General features: G+C 35.3%; 1 protein-coding gene across 1 annotated transcript in view; it reads right to left on the reverse strand.

The window, feature by feature from the left end:
* Positions 1-3,489: 3,489 nt before the first annotated feature.
* Positions 3,490-14,738, reverse strand: part of LOC113100078 (ubiquitin carboxyl-terminal hydrolase 45-like) — a 39,840-nt gene continuing 28,591 nt past the window's right edge. Inside the window, exons 9-18 of the mRNA XM_026264951.1 lie at positions 11,727-11,814; positions 9,203-9,284; positions 7,829-7,920; positions 7,439-7,495; positions 7,162-7,290; positions 6,154-6,814; positions 5,942-6,039; positions 5,746-5,832; positions 5,517-5,658; positions 3,490-4,294 (exon numbers count right to left, since the gene is read on the reverse strand). Coding sequence (XP_026120736.1) covers positions 4,164-4,294; positions 5,517-5,658; positions 5,746-5,832; positions 5,942-6,039; positions 6,154-6,814; positions 7,162-7,290; positions 7,439-7,495; positions 7,829-7,920; positions 9,203-9,284; positions 11,727-11,814 — 1,567 coding nt within the window. The 3' untranslated portion in view covers positions 3,490-4,163. The remainder of the gene's footprint in view (positions 4,295-5,516; positions 5,659-5,745; positions 5,833-5,941; positions 6,040-6,153; positions 6,815-7,161; positions 7,291-7,438; positions 7,496-7,828; positions 7,921-9,202; positions 9,285-11,726; positions 11,815-14,738) is intronic.

Raw genomic sequence — 14,738 nt, forward strand, 5'->3', positions numbered from 1 at the left:
ATAAAAACACTTTCAATACACACTTTTAATTGTTGTTAAAACAAAAATAATAATCATCTGTAATCAAGATCTCACTCTAGAAACTAAAAAATCTGAAGAGTAGCCTAACCGAAATGGTCTGAACCTAGCAAGGAACCATCATTAATAGACAGCCCTTAAAAATGTAAAATTGTAATAGTAATTTTAATTCATAGTTGTTTTTGCATTTACAAAATATGCATGTAAAATATGCATGCAAATAAGATGCTACTGTTAAATAATAACCATTGGAACCATTTCCAATGGAAATGTATTAGCATAGGCTAATTAATTCTAAGTATTCAAAATAATTGAATTCTATAATAACAGAATTTCAATAACTGAACATTTTATCACCAATTATGTGACATTTTTACTTCTTTTGTTCATGATTATGGAGTTGATTTATTTTTTATTAATAGCAATTTCTCAAATGGTTTTGACCTTAACATTATTAGAAAAAAAACAACAACAAAAAATTATAAAAATGTCCATGACTTTTTAAGATTTATAAAATAAATATAACAATTTGGCAGCCATTGGGAGAACATATTAAAATAAGAAATACAATTTCAGCTACCTTAACATCTGATTTAACCTAGTTATTTTAGTCTATTTCAAAGGTGTTTCTTTTTCTCGACCCTAGATGACAACCAGTTCTGAGTCTTTTTTTTTTTTAAATGACTGATAATGAACATTCTCTTAAAATAGTAATTAATAAGTAATATTAATACGTTAACATAGGTTAATACACACACACCCACACACACACATGGTTTCATAATGATATTTCCCCCCATTTTAAATTCTTATTCTTCAATGAAAAGTTAGAATTTTGTGATTTTCTTTTAAATAAAAGATCAAAAGGATTAACAATGCAGATTTATTTTCACAGCCTTCTTTGATCAGATTTCTCAATACCAACAATTCTGACCACGTATATCTCACAAACAACCATCACCAAACAAAAAAAAAATTCATTCAGGTGGATCATTCAGATATAAACACAAATAGTATTAAGCAGCAATGGTTACAAACTTTTGAATGGGGTTATTTTAATAATTTCAGCATTTTTTTTTCATCCTGTGTAGTAAACATCTTTTATGTAAAATATCTTACTCAGGACAGTACTAAATAAAAAATAACATGCATTTTGTATGATATATTTATATGAATTATTATGCAAACAGTTGTGGGCTCTATATTAATTAAAATAAATATGGAATAATAAATAAAAAAAGCCATACCACTGGACCATTTAAATGAATATGAACATCTTATCCCTCAATCATCCTTCGTAGAAGCCCATTATTAGACAGAAAGGTCTCAGGTGTGATCCCAATTTGTCATACTATCTTCGATAAAATAAAAACTATATAATTTTTTTTATTTACCTCTAAAAGTACCATCTTTTTATGTAAAATATATAACATTTGCTTTTTTTATCTACTGCAAATATATAATATATATATAATTCCAGTAAGTTCAGACAGCCAGAACCTAAAAATTTTATGGCTTTGGTGACATCTGGAAACATGATATAAAAAATATAAAAAGCTACTATTTCTCATTTAATTATTTTTATTATAAAAAATGTTTTTGAGTGTGAGTCACTGTATTTACTTTACAAAATTAAAAAGAAAATACCACCGTTATAAGCTCATGCAGTGCTTTGTTTGTGGGTATGTGTGTGAGTGTTTGCCACATTGAGAATGTTGTATAGGCTCATCTCTCATTGTGTTGGATTTATTGATTATTATTGGACAAATAAAAAAAATACACTGAATTATATTTCCCATTCATTTCTTATGGGTGCCCACTTTTGTCTACAAAGTACAAATTATGGAGTTAAACCACTTTTTCAACTTTGTTGAATCAAGTTAATTTGTGTGTGTGTGTATGTGTGTGTGTGTGTGTGAGTTCAGATGGCAAACTTAGTAAAAGTAGCCAAGCCTTGCACCGCTCAGATTAAGCAAACTATAAAAAAAAAAGCCAAAAAAAAAAGCAAAATGATTTTGCCAACATTTGTCCTGAAGGATGCTTGAGGGTTTGAATTCTGAACCAGCTCCCATGGCAATGAACAAACAAGACATATATTTTTATAAAAATGTAATGTAATACTCTTTCCTTTTAGGTTCTCCACTCCAGTTACTTTTTTATTATTCTTAAATTAGTCTTAACTGTGTTGATATTTCATTGAGCAATTTAATAACACTGCTATTGAAGCTTGTGTGGAATGAAGGAATTTTGAGGAGAAACAGAGTTCGATACACCAAACATTTCAGATATCTTCTCTGGCATCTTCAACACATAATAGCTGATAAATGCAAACAGTAGGGCTGGTTCAAAACCAAGAAATGAGATGGCCATTACTTGAGTAGAGCTTTGATATCCTCATACCGATTCATATCATACACTTTCAGTGATGTCTGTCAGTGAAGACAGAATCACATTTGAAAGACTGACAGAACAGGTTATATGCTGTAGAGTAATTCACAAACACAGCTTGGTCAAAAAACATAACAAGCATCATCTCTAACCACTTATTATGTCTGCCCTGAAGGCATGAAGAAAAGGAAAAAACCTCTGAATTTCTCTCTTTACATTCAACGGGTTCTTTCGAAAGCAAAAGCAGCTCCACCAGTCCCTCAGACCAGGTTTCTCTGTCAGTTCAGACTGAGGGAAACACATCCGATCATTAACTGACATTAAATCACTCGCACGTCCCTGAAAGACAGCCCTGCTTTAAAAATAGACACGCTTTGCAAAGATTGCACTCTAGTTTTTTCACTCTCGATTGTAACTGATAACCATCTAACAGCTTGATTCGAATGTCATGGATGAGGAGAGGAGGACGCAATTGTTTCAGACGTTTTCTTTCCTGATTCCACACCCACCTCTTCTTCACCAGTCAGCAGCATGGTGTAAAACAGCACGCCTTTGCACCCATCACGCCGAATCTTCAGCCAAGGAGAGTGAAAATGGCATTTAGGGATTTATGGTGACAGGGGATACTAATGGCCCACAATATCTCCAGAAAGAGAAAGAGCCAGGGACCCCAAAACATTTCAAACCTGTTCAAAGGTTTCAGCTTTTCTGGTTAAGGGCGGGACAACTAATGTCCAGGGTAGCAGGTTTTAACTTAAATGTGTCATTTTCTAATATATTCTTTTAGGGGTTACTCTGGAGGGGTTTGAGCAAAAGTGATAATTAACTCTTGGTTGCATGTAAAAAAAGCCCTCCCAATGTGGCTCTTGATTTCTTGCAAGACATCAAGTAACTGCTGTTGGTATCTGCCTTTTTAACACTGGTGTGTTTTATTGTTGTTTTTGTTATTCTGTGTTTGATGTTTACTTAAATAGAAAATCTGTCAAATAAATTAAGTATATATATATATATATATATATATATATATAAAAAACACTCAAAGATTAACTTCAACTAAATGTATTTAAAGAATCCTTTTAAATGATTTATACTGGATTTGTTCACAAAATTCAAGCAAAAGAGCAGCTTGAGGAACCCTGAAGCCTTATACACCACACAAATCTATGGTGTTACAGTATCTGCCAGGTGAACAGAATAAATATTATATATTTTACATACAATTATGTAGTTCTAACCAGTATATACACATACTGTTCTCTTTATACTCCTGTATGAATTGAATACTTTACTAAAGGCATGCAAAACAATCTCAGAATTCATAAACTGTAGGCACTGGATGTAACGGCTTTAAATGGCTCTGAAAGCAACAGTTGCATATTGTGCTGAGTTTTCCTTATAGTCTCTTTTGGCACAATTCTCCTTCTCATATCATATATTCTATACATATTTATCCTACATTTCTCTTTGGCAATTTCTCCTGCAAAATGAACATCCCAAAAATAAATGTTAAGCTCAAATATTAGCTGTAAAACCTTAATAACTTCAATTCAGAAAACTATTTTACATCAATTATAATGGCTCCCAATTTTAATTCAGGTCACCTTGAGTAATGAATGAGCCATAAGACCAAGCCTTTAGTATATGGAATCCTTCATACATTAAAATACAGTAATATAGTCATGCAGTAAGCGCTCATTGTTGTCTGAGCTGATATTGCCGGTTGCATTAATTTGGATCATCTTGCATTCACATGCTCGTCATAGCAGTTCTTCATAGAAAAGTAAATAAGCTTGAGAGTTCAGCACTCTGGACTCCGGTACAGTCTGTACACTGGTGTCGCTAACATACACCCATTGACCTTGTGGGGCTGAACTGGCCTCTCTGGAACCTAAAAAAACAAAGATGTTGGTATTCAGAGGAACGTCCACAAAAAAATCCAGATTGTGCTACTAGTCATCAGTTGTCATCATCAAACACAACTAAGCGGAAATTTATTTAAAAACAATAACAAGGGCTTTTGTACACGAAAAAATAAAGGCAATACCATATGTAAAAATATATAGAGTTGTGCCGATTCAAATTTATGTCTGTGTATTTAAAAAAAAATAATTGATTGTCTTTTTTAATCACAACTTATATTAAACTTGTTTGTACACGCTGAAATTAAATGTATCCATCAAGTAACGTGTATTTAAAATAATTCTAATATTTCATTTTTTCTTACATTTTTAAGATATAAATAAAATGTAACCACAACTTCTAGTAAATCATAGATATAGGTGTGTATTGATAAAGAAATGCAAATAATCTAATAGAAACAGACAATCCTGAACACTGCAATCGCCTGCAAATCATATTTTAATGCAAACTTTTCATCGGGCACTGTTTTCCATAACTCTATTTTTGTTTGATTATTAGATTTTGAGTATTTATAGCCTTTCAACATTACATTTGAAATCAATAATTTAGTTCTTAACTTCAAGACATCCAATTACCATATTTATCAATGATTAAAAATTACAGAACACAGCTCTTAATTACAACAAACTTAATCATCACAATCATAAACCTATTCTAATAAAATGCCACCTTTAGCTTTGCCTTTATTAAAGATCTCCTGTAGAGTGATCTGCTTTTTTTTCTCCATTTCAAAGCTTTTCATGATTAATAAAAATGTCTTAAGATCAATATGTTCATGTGAGAATCAATCCTCCTCATACTACAGGAGCTTTTTACACATCCCTACTGATCTGACTAGAGCTTTTGTGGCATTCATTATAATCAAAAAATTCAGCTTCAATTTGTGCACCGTAACGGTTAACTACCAATCTGTACAATGGTTTCTCACAGCGTTCTGTGGGTTTTTTGCTCCGTTCCAAACACTGCTGAAAGGTTGGCTCTCTCCTTGAGTAGAGAGTGGAGAAGAATGCATCTATAGAGCAACAACAAACAAATCCCGCTTGGCTTTTACTAAACAAGGCGCATCTTCAAGGTTGCGGTCCAATGCCATGATGCAAACAACCCTTTGTTTACCCACAGATTTTTTCAGACCTTTCAGAACCAGCTGAATGAGCACATGAGAACTGTATTCTGTCTTGGCGGTTTTGTACCTGACTGGTTCCGGCGCAGCTCAGGTTTACGCGGCGAGGTGTGGACCTTCACATAGGCTGCGTAGTGCCCAGCTCGCATTGATCCACTGTGTTCCACAATGCCATACAAGCTGTAAAGCACACGTTCTCCTGAACCGAGGTTCTGCCACACATATAAATACTGAATCAAGACTGTACACGGATTCATAAATCATTGGTCTTTACTGATATTTATAACTCCAACCACTACCTTACAAGCAGCAGAACAGAAAGGTGCCAGGTCTAGCACAAGAGGAAAATCCACATGTCGATTAACTTTCCTCAGATTCATCCCGGCCTGCAAAGGTAAAGAAAGGTCAATCACTGTGCCATCACACAACAAGACTATAACTTGATTATATGATCCCCGCCCCACCACCCTATTGCCGTATACTGAGGATTCAGACCTGGTGAAATCTTTTAAGGTGAAGAGTGACCACTGGAGGAAGTGCCGAGATAAGCATCTGTTTACGGGCACTGGTGTACACCTTCTCAGCCTTCTTATCTGAAGCATAGATAAATACGATGCAACATATGCTGATCAACATATGCTTATAAGCCATAAAATAAAATAAAATAGATTCTAGAATAAAGATCTGTAGAATATGTACGCGCATACCACTCCTCTTCATCGTTCTCTGCCTCCTTTCAGTGCAGTTTTCACAAAGTAGTTTGTTGTTGCCCATCAGCAGCTCAATGGATGTGAATTGATGCAGACAGGACTGTACAGAACACTCTTTCGAGCTGGGGGTGTAACTGTGACAGAGAGCTTGGAAGGCTCCTTGATGGTGCTGACGGTCTCTCTCCCGGAATTCGGACGGTTCCGCTGGGCTGTGACTGAGAGATAGAGTGTCTGTGGAAGTGTGCACCAGGCCCAGCTTGGACACAGCGCTGACAAGCTGCTCTACAACGCCGCCCTGCTGAGGTCTAACGGAAGCTAAGGGAGTGGGACTCGGGTTCAGGTTAGGTTTTAGACTTGGATTGTGTGCTGTTGAGGCTGAAGTTGTGGTGGTTGAGACTTTATCTGATGTGCTACTATGACTGGACACAGATGGGATCCGAGGAGACCATTCGCTCTCTGAGGCCTCGCTGTCCGCATCGTTACTGCTGTCCTGCAGGTTGGAATCCTTCTCGCTGCAGTCTGATTGGCTGCCCATCGTATCCGCCTGGTAACTGGCCAGGCCACGCCCAGCCACACAGAGCTCCTCCTCATGTCTGCTAGAAACCGAATCTGCACCTCTTTCATCATGAGAAGTGGACGAATGGTGACCCTGCAGCTTCTGAGTGCATCAACACACAAACAAACATAACGTAATATTAACAATGAATCAAGGAAGAGGTCAGTAAGTTGCATACTTTTATTCTACAAGGATTTCTGAATGATCATGTAACACGGGAGACTTGAGTAATGGCTCCTGAAAAACCTGATTTCCACATTTTAAAACATTCCAATGGAAAACAGTTATTTTAAATTGTAAAAATATTAAAAAATATATTGTTGTTTGTACTCTGTATTTTAGATCAAATAAATGGATCCTTGGTGAGCATAAGATGTCTTTCAAAAACATAAAAAAAAAAATGATTGAAAGAAAACTAGTGTATAAGAACTAATAATGGCTCCATCTACCTGTCCACTTAACCTTCGGCTGTTTCGACTGGCGTGTGAGTGGGCAGTGGATGAGTCATCATGGGAGGCCAGACCATCTTGCTCCCGCCCACTTTTTCCTAGTCTAGCAGGGTTTGTGGGCTTAGAGATCTGGGCAAAAAAAACAAACAGACAAAACCTCAAAAGACATTACTCGATACAAGAAAACTCAGCACATGGACAGAATATTACATGCAAAATAAAATAAAGCAACAGATGTTTTACAATTTGTGGAACAATAAATTAAGGCTGGTCTCACCCTTTCCTCTATGATGGGAAGGGAAATATCAATGAAAGCTTCTTTCACTGTGGAAATCTAGGAGTGAAGCATATAAGCATGTTACACATTACAATTAGCAGTCACTCTATTATTAAAATAAATATTCATAAACTTTAAAACCAATTTTATATTACATTTATATTTTACACATCACATTTTATGTAATATATTACAGTTTATGATACAGTAAATTAAAAAAAATATATTATGAATTAAATGAATAAATTTTAAATATTGTAACATTCAAAATTCATAATTATTATAAAATATAATAATAATAAAATAAAAAAACAGTTTAAATTTTTTTTCAAAATTATACAGTCTGGCTTTGTATGTGGACATTGTATATTACATATGAGAAATTCTTACATGTTCACACTCTTCACACATTATCGTACTGGTCAGCTCTCCAACAAAGATCCGATCGACAAAATTCATTTTCACTCCTTCCTTCCCATAAGCTGTAAGAACATGAAAACAAGCAAAATTTTTATATAAATTGTATAATTGTGTATATATATATATATCTAGCACAAAATAAAGTAAAAATAAAACCCCACATTTTTTAAACAATTATAGTCTTTATTAATTTTTTTATTTAAGCCTTTATTAATAACTCTGAGAAAATTCACTTTAAATATTCACTTTCATTCTTGAAGATGACAGGAAAAAAATTGTCTCTTGATGAAAAACAAAGACTTAAAGGGTTAGTTCATTGAAAAATTAAAATTATGTAATTAATGACTAATGTCGTTCCAAACCCGTAAGACCTCCGTTCATCTTCGGAACACAGTTTAAGATATTTTAGATTTAGTCCGAGAGCTTTCAGCCCCTCCATTGAAAATATTCAGAAAGGTAATAAAAACATCATCAAAGTAGTCCATGTGACATCAGAGGGTCAGTTAGAATTTGTTAAAGCATCAAAAATACATTTTGGTCCAAAAATAACAAAAAATTATGACTTTATTCAGCATTGTCTTCTCTTCCAGGTCTGTTTTGAGCGTGACTGCTGTGACTGTTGACGTACGACACTGCTGACGTGTTATATGTTATTGGACACACCAGAAAACACGTCAGCGGCAGACCGGGAAGAGAAGACAATGCTGAATAAAGTCTTCATTTTTGTTAATTTTGGACCAAAATGTATTTTCGATGCTTTAACAAATTCTAACTGAAAATTCGAACTGGTTTGGAATGACATGAGGGTGAGTCATTAATGACATAATTAAAATTGTTCGGTGAACTAACTCTTTTAAGATGAAAATGAACATGAAATTACCATTATATCCAGTATATGGCAGCAGAGGATCACTCATTAGCATTTCAACTCCCTAGCTTATCTCACGTCTTGCTTTTGGATTTATTATAAAATGACTATGAAGTATAGCAAATGCAGGAAGTCGGAAAGTCTCATGTAATTTAAAAACATAAACAAGCCCAACAGCCTAGTAGAGTTATCTTTTTTTTTATTATTGATATATATATATATATATATATATATATATATATATATATATATATATATATATATATATATATATATATATATGCGTGTGTGTGTGTGTGTGTTATATTAATATATAAAACACATTTAAACAACTCAGAACACACATGATAGATCCTTTTTGAAAATATATTTTCATAGAAATAGTGCCATAACGTTTAGAATAAATGCAAGCTGACACTAGATGGCAATATTGTTCTGAATGATGTGAAAAGCAGGTGGAAGCATAGATGGAGCACCCTTCACTTGTCGTTTGGTCTCCTCATCAGCTGTCTTCTCCGTGGGGTTGTTAAAGGCTTTGAGGATGCCTGCTTTAATGCGCTGTCAATGTAAACACAATGTGATGCCACTTTGTTAGATAATGAAGCTCAAACAGTTGCTGTCAAAAAAAGGCTTCCTTTATCGTGCTCAATATAACAGGGACCGCAGAATCATCACTGTTCTTATCTTAAAATAATGAGAAGTTAAGATTTGAATTGAATTATAAAGAAAAACTAAATGTCAATGTTTTTGTTATTTATGAAAAATTACTTATTTGACATTACCTATTTGACATCCATAAACAAATTAAATAAGTCACGACCGTTTTTCCACCTCAGACTTTAAAATCTTCACCCTTGAACATGTTTTTTTTTCTCAGGTTTTTGTTTGCGGGTAAATAAACTATAGCAAACGCAAGGCCATGAACACGTGTACGTGCTGTAAAATAAATGTGTGCTTCACATATTTTCCACAACACATGCATTGTATATCCCATGTATGTGTGGGCATAAAGGCTTGTGAAAGCGAGTGTCCCTGTGGTCTTAATGAGAGGTGACACGGTCAGTGACTGTTGGTGAGAGAGCTGTTAGAAGACACAGTCACAGTAAAGCACCAATCAATAGATAATTGGCCATGGTGGCGATGTCTGTGGGGCTCGACCGGTCTCCCCCATTGTCCCGTCCCCACGCTCAGGATGGGATATTTAGGTCAAAAGCCTGGTTAATCCCTCCCCAACAGCCACTCAACCCCCCAAACCCCAATCTGCATCGTATCCCGCTGCAACACACACTAATTAATCACACAAACCCTAAAATAACTAGGCCACCAGACTACCTCAAGAAGCTGAGCTCACTTGAAGAAGTTGCGCGCCCCAATCTTATTTAACAGCTAATTGGTGATAATTCATTGATTTCAATTAGCATATTGTGAGCAGCGATTCTACTGGCTAATCAACATAAATATTGTTGTGTCAATGTCTGGTGACTGGCTTAAGGGGTCTCAGCTCTGGGATAAAGTAACCGCAACTATTATTAAAGTTGAGAAGATAATCACTTTTGCTAAAAAATGTGCATGTATATTTCACTTTTGCATGTGTAGATCTCCGAATCAGTAAACAAATTCAAATATAAATAGTTATTTTTATGAGTTCATGTTTTTAAATATCTTAGGCTCTCCAAAGCTGCTTTTATTTAATAAAAAAAACATACAACATTAACACTATGAATAGTATTAATCAAAAATATAATAAACACATTATGAATAGTATTACAATTTTGAATAGTGGTTTTCTAAGTTAATATATTTTAAAATGTAATTTATTACAGTGAATTAATTTTCACCAGTCATTACTCCACTCTTCAGTGATCTCTCAGAAATCATTCTAAAATGCTGATTTGGTACTCAAAATATTATTATCATGTGAAAATAGCTGTCATTTTTAATAATTTATTGCAGAAATTATGATTTTCCATTAGATTTTTTTTAATAGGCTTTCTATGAAAGATAAATCTTTACACATTATCAATATTTTTTCTGTCTGTATTGTTTTCATTTTTTAAAAAAACATACTGAACCCAAACCTTTGAACAGTAGTGTATAAATATATTTTTTTATTTGTTGTGTCTTAAAAACTATGCGCATTTATCAAAGTACATGCCGTCTGTAAATTTACTGAAGTACACGATATTGATGAACATTTAAACCATCTTGTTTCCTGTGTTCTCCCCCTCTGCCTCCCCTAAGTTTGGAGGAAGGGAGGGAGGTGGGGATGGTCCTCCATCACAAAGCTTCAACAAGCAGCTGACTGTTTCCCAGGATGCACAATGAGGCCAGTCGCGCCACTTGTAAGGTTCCTAAGTGGCACAACTGTCCACATTCACAAGTCTGAATGGGCCTGGCTGGCCCTGGGGCTCATCGCCCGATGCTGCACCCGCTTCCTTAGGCCAGTTAGGGCCACTGGTGGGGTTGCGTTGGTCTTGGCCCCTGGCACGTCTGCATTAAGAGAGCCACAAGCTGTATTATTCTATAAGAATCACCCTATCAGACTTCTTTGCATCTGCCCAAGAGAGGTCAATGTCCCACCGTCAGTTTGCAAATGCAGCCCCTTGTAGTGACTGGTATAGTTTATATACACATACTGAGGAGGACGAAGGGCGTAAGGCTGAGAACAAGACCCCCTGTAGACCTGGTATTACCAATTTCTGGCCACTCCAATGGAAACAGGACAAATGTAAACAGATAAACAGGTCGTGAACCTCTAGTACACTATACTTCAGGTGTAAATGCCTAAATTGAGCAATAATTTTATATATAGCCAAAAAAATAAATAAAAAGAGATTAGATAAGATGCACATTACTGCCAGGTCTAGAAGGTGGTCTCACCTGACTATCTGCGAATGAATCACACGAGACAGATTCTGGATCCCAGATGAAAACAGGGCCAAAGGTACTCTTTAAAAATAAAAAATTACTATAAAAAATAAAATCACATCACACACTCACCTTGGTCTCCTCCACTCTCATGGAGTCCAAGAGGTAGTGCAGCAATTCCTGACTGTCCTGTTGCTGGTAACCCTTAAAGCGGGGGGCCCTAAACACACACACAAACACAGAATGAGAATTCCTGTGATACAAACACATTGGCACAAGTGTAAGTACATCCACAGGGACAAAAGGAGCCAAAGCCAAGCAAACACCAATAAGCCACACACAAAAAGCAATCAGCAGCAGATAGACGAGGAAAGATGAGAGAAGAATGGAAATAATCTTCTCTCAAGGCCTTTTCTCTGATGCTGCATGAGGTGACTCTCGCTGTCTCTCGGCAGGTTTCAGGATCTTAGAGCAAGCTATTATTTTTCCCTGACAACTTTCATTCACTTCTCATTTCATCATTCAACCAGCTAAGGTCAGTCACACACACGCAGCCACACATACACATTCATACACAAACAGATATATAAAGCAGTCTGACTTGGGGCTGGGCGATATGACGATATGTACTGGATGGAGGAATTAAAATTCTATCATTTAATATCATGCTCTATTGTTTATTTTGTGGTGATGCAAAATGCACTGTTTACAGCAATACTTTTGCATCATTTGAATGTCGGCAGTCTTATATGCATTACATGGGGATGCAGACAGCATGCGTGCTCACGTCACGTTGCTGTGCGCATGGTCAAGAAAACTTTGCATTGCATGCTTTTTTAAGCACTGCAGTTTAAAAGTAAACAAACAACAGAGCTATAAGCACATGTTGTCTCTGTTTCTGTGTGAGAGGGGTGAGTAAGCCGCACATTTAAGTGAGTGATGTGACATTCAGCCAAGTATGGTGACCCATACTCAGAATTCGTGCTCTGCATTTAACCCATCCAAAGTGCACACACAGCAGTGAACACACACACACACACACAATGTGAACACACACCCGGAGCAGTGGGCAGCCATTTATGCAACGGGGCCCAGGGAGAAGTTGGGGGTTCAGTGCCTTGCTCAAGGGCACCACTAGGCCACGACTTACCCACATCAGCTGCTAATAGAGCTTGTGAGCAATTTTTATGCTTTATTGGCTTTGAACAATTGCATAAATACTTAATATGCATCCTATACTGGCTTTGCAAGTATCATCATAAACATAGTCATTTGGGTCTTAAGGGAACATAAACAGTTGCGAGAGAAAGTGCATGTGTAACTATATTGGATCCGGACTTCGGTCCTAAAGGGGAAGCTGTCCAATATTCGTCCTGTCTGACATTCATGTTAATCAAACAATAGGGGGAAAAAAAATCTCTCACTGCTCTCGGCTAAATCATTTTTGTAACTAGAATAAGAAGAAAATAAATAAATAAAGATAATGTGAATAATTATGCCTATATATATATGGATAGATAAAATGAAGCCTGTAAGTATTCAATTCCCGTTATTATTTGAGTAATACTAGCATCATATCACTTACAAAGAACTGTAGAGGTATTTGTGTCAACACGTCAAAATAAAAGTCCGGTACTATTTTTCAGTAGAATGTACATAGCCGGCTACTACTTCTATTACTACACAAATGAAACAAACATTATTTTTTAAGGATTAATCACACAACATTTCTTCCATGTTTTAATTTTAATAGTAACTCCCCTTTTTTGCCAAAAAGTTTTCTTAATCTTGAGTAATTAAAAGATGATAAACGAAATTAATGTTTTATGCCTTCATTGTGATAATATTATAGCCCCAGACAACAAAATTCCACAAATTGTCCAACAGCTTCCAATCCACTGTCCAGTCGAACATCAGAAATATAGGTGTCTGGTTTGACCAATCAATGTCTTTGGACTGCCATTCCAGAATTTTGGTCAAAAATTGTTTTTATCACCTAAGAAATATTGCTAAATTGAGGATGATTTTAACAGACTCTGATCTTGAGATGGTAATTCATGCTTTTATTTCTTCACGTTTAGATTATTGTAACTCTCTTTTTACTTTTTTTAACAAATCTGCTCTAAATCGTCTCCAAATGGTACAAAATGCTGCTGCAAGGCTTTTAACAGGATCTGGCAGACGGGCTCACATCAACCCTATTTTGTCCTCCCTACACTGGCTACCTATCAAATTTCGCATTGATTTTAAAATATTAGTTTTAACTTTTAGAGCTTTAAATGGTCAGGCCCCACAATACATCACAGATTTGCTATGCACATACTCCCCAGGTCGTTCCCTTCGATCAGCAGGCCAAAGTCTTTTAATTGTCCCAAAGACTCATTATAAAACCCGGGGAGATCTGTCCTTTGCGGCTGTAGCGCCCAGACTGTGGAACGCCTTGCCTTTGTTCCTCCGTGTGGCTAATTCTGTTGAGTCCTTTAAAAGGCAACTCAAGACACTATTATTCAAAAAAGCTTTTAGTTGACTGGGCTTAAGTTTACTTTGGACTTTTTATTTGTTTTAATTTATTTGAATATTAATTGTGGTTGTACCTTGTAAAGCACTTTGTGATTGTATCTGTGAAAAGCGCTCTATAAATAAACTTTACTTACTTACTTCATTGTGATAACCATAAACACAGAATTTCTGAGGGGAAAAAATTCATAAGGCTACTTTAATAAAAAATGTAATTAACAAATTAAGTTGTTTATACATTCAAATTATTAGACATGCTAAAACACAGAATTAGGTAACAATAAAAAATATAAATTTTATAGGGAGAAAAAATAAAAAAATTCATAGGGCCCTAAACTTGTAATTTTTATTAAACTTTTAATAAACTGATGTGAAAATGTATAAGTTTCATGATTTTGATTAGTTAGACATGCTTTTTAATTTATACAATTTAATTTAACTATTAAGGAGATGAAAAAAAATAACTGAAAAAAAAGCAATACAGAATCAAAACAGAAAAAATATATATTTTAAAAACAATTAAAATGAAACAAAATTTTGGAAAAAATAAAATGGATTTCATAGGGTCCTAACTATCCCTCGGCTTGGCTGTGCCCACCAGTTTGGGAACCACTGCTTTGTTCTTTT

The sequence above is a fragment of the Carassius auratus genome, unplaced genomic scaffold (genome assembly GCF_003368295.1).
Source record: "Carassius auratus strain Wakin unplaced genomic scaffold, ASM336829v1 scaf_tig00217163, whole genome shotgun sequence".
Lineage (NCBI taxonomy): Eukaryota > Metazoa > Chordata > Actinopteri > Cypriniformes > Cyprinidae > Carassius > Carassius auratus.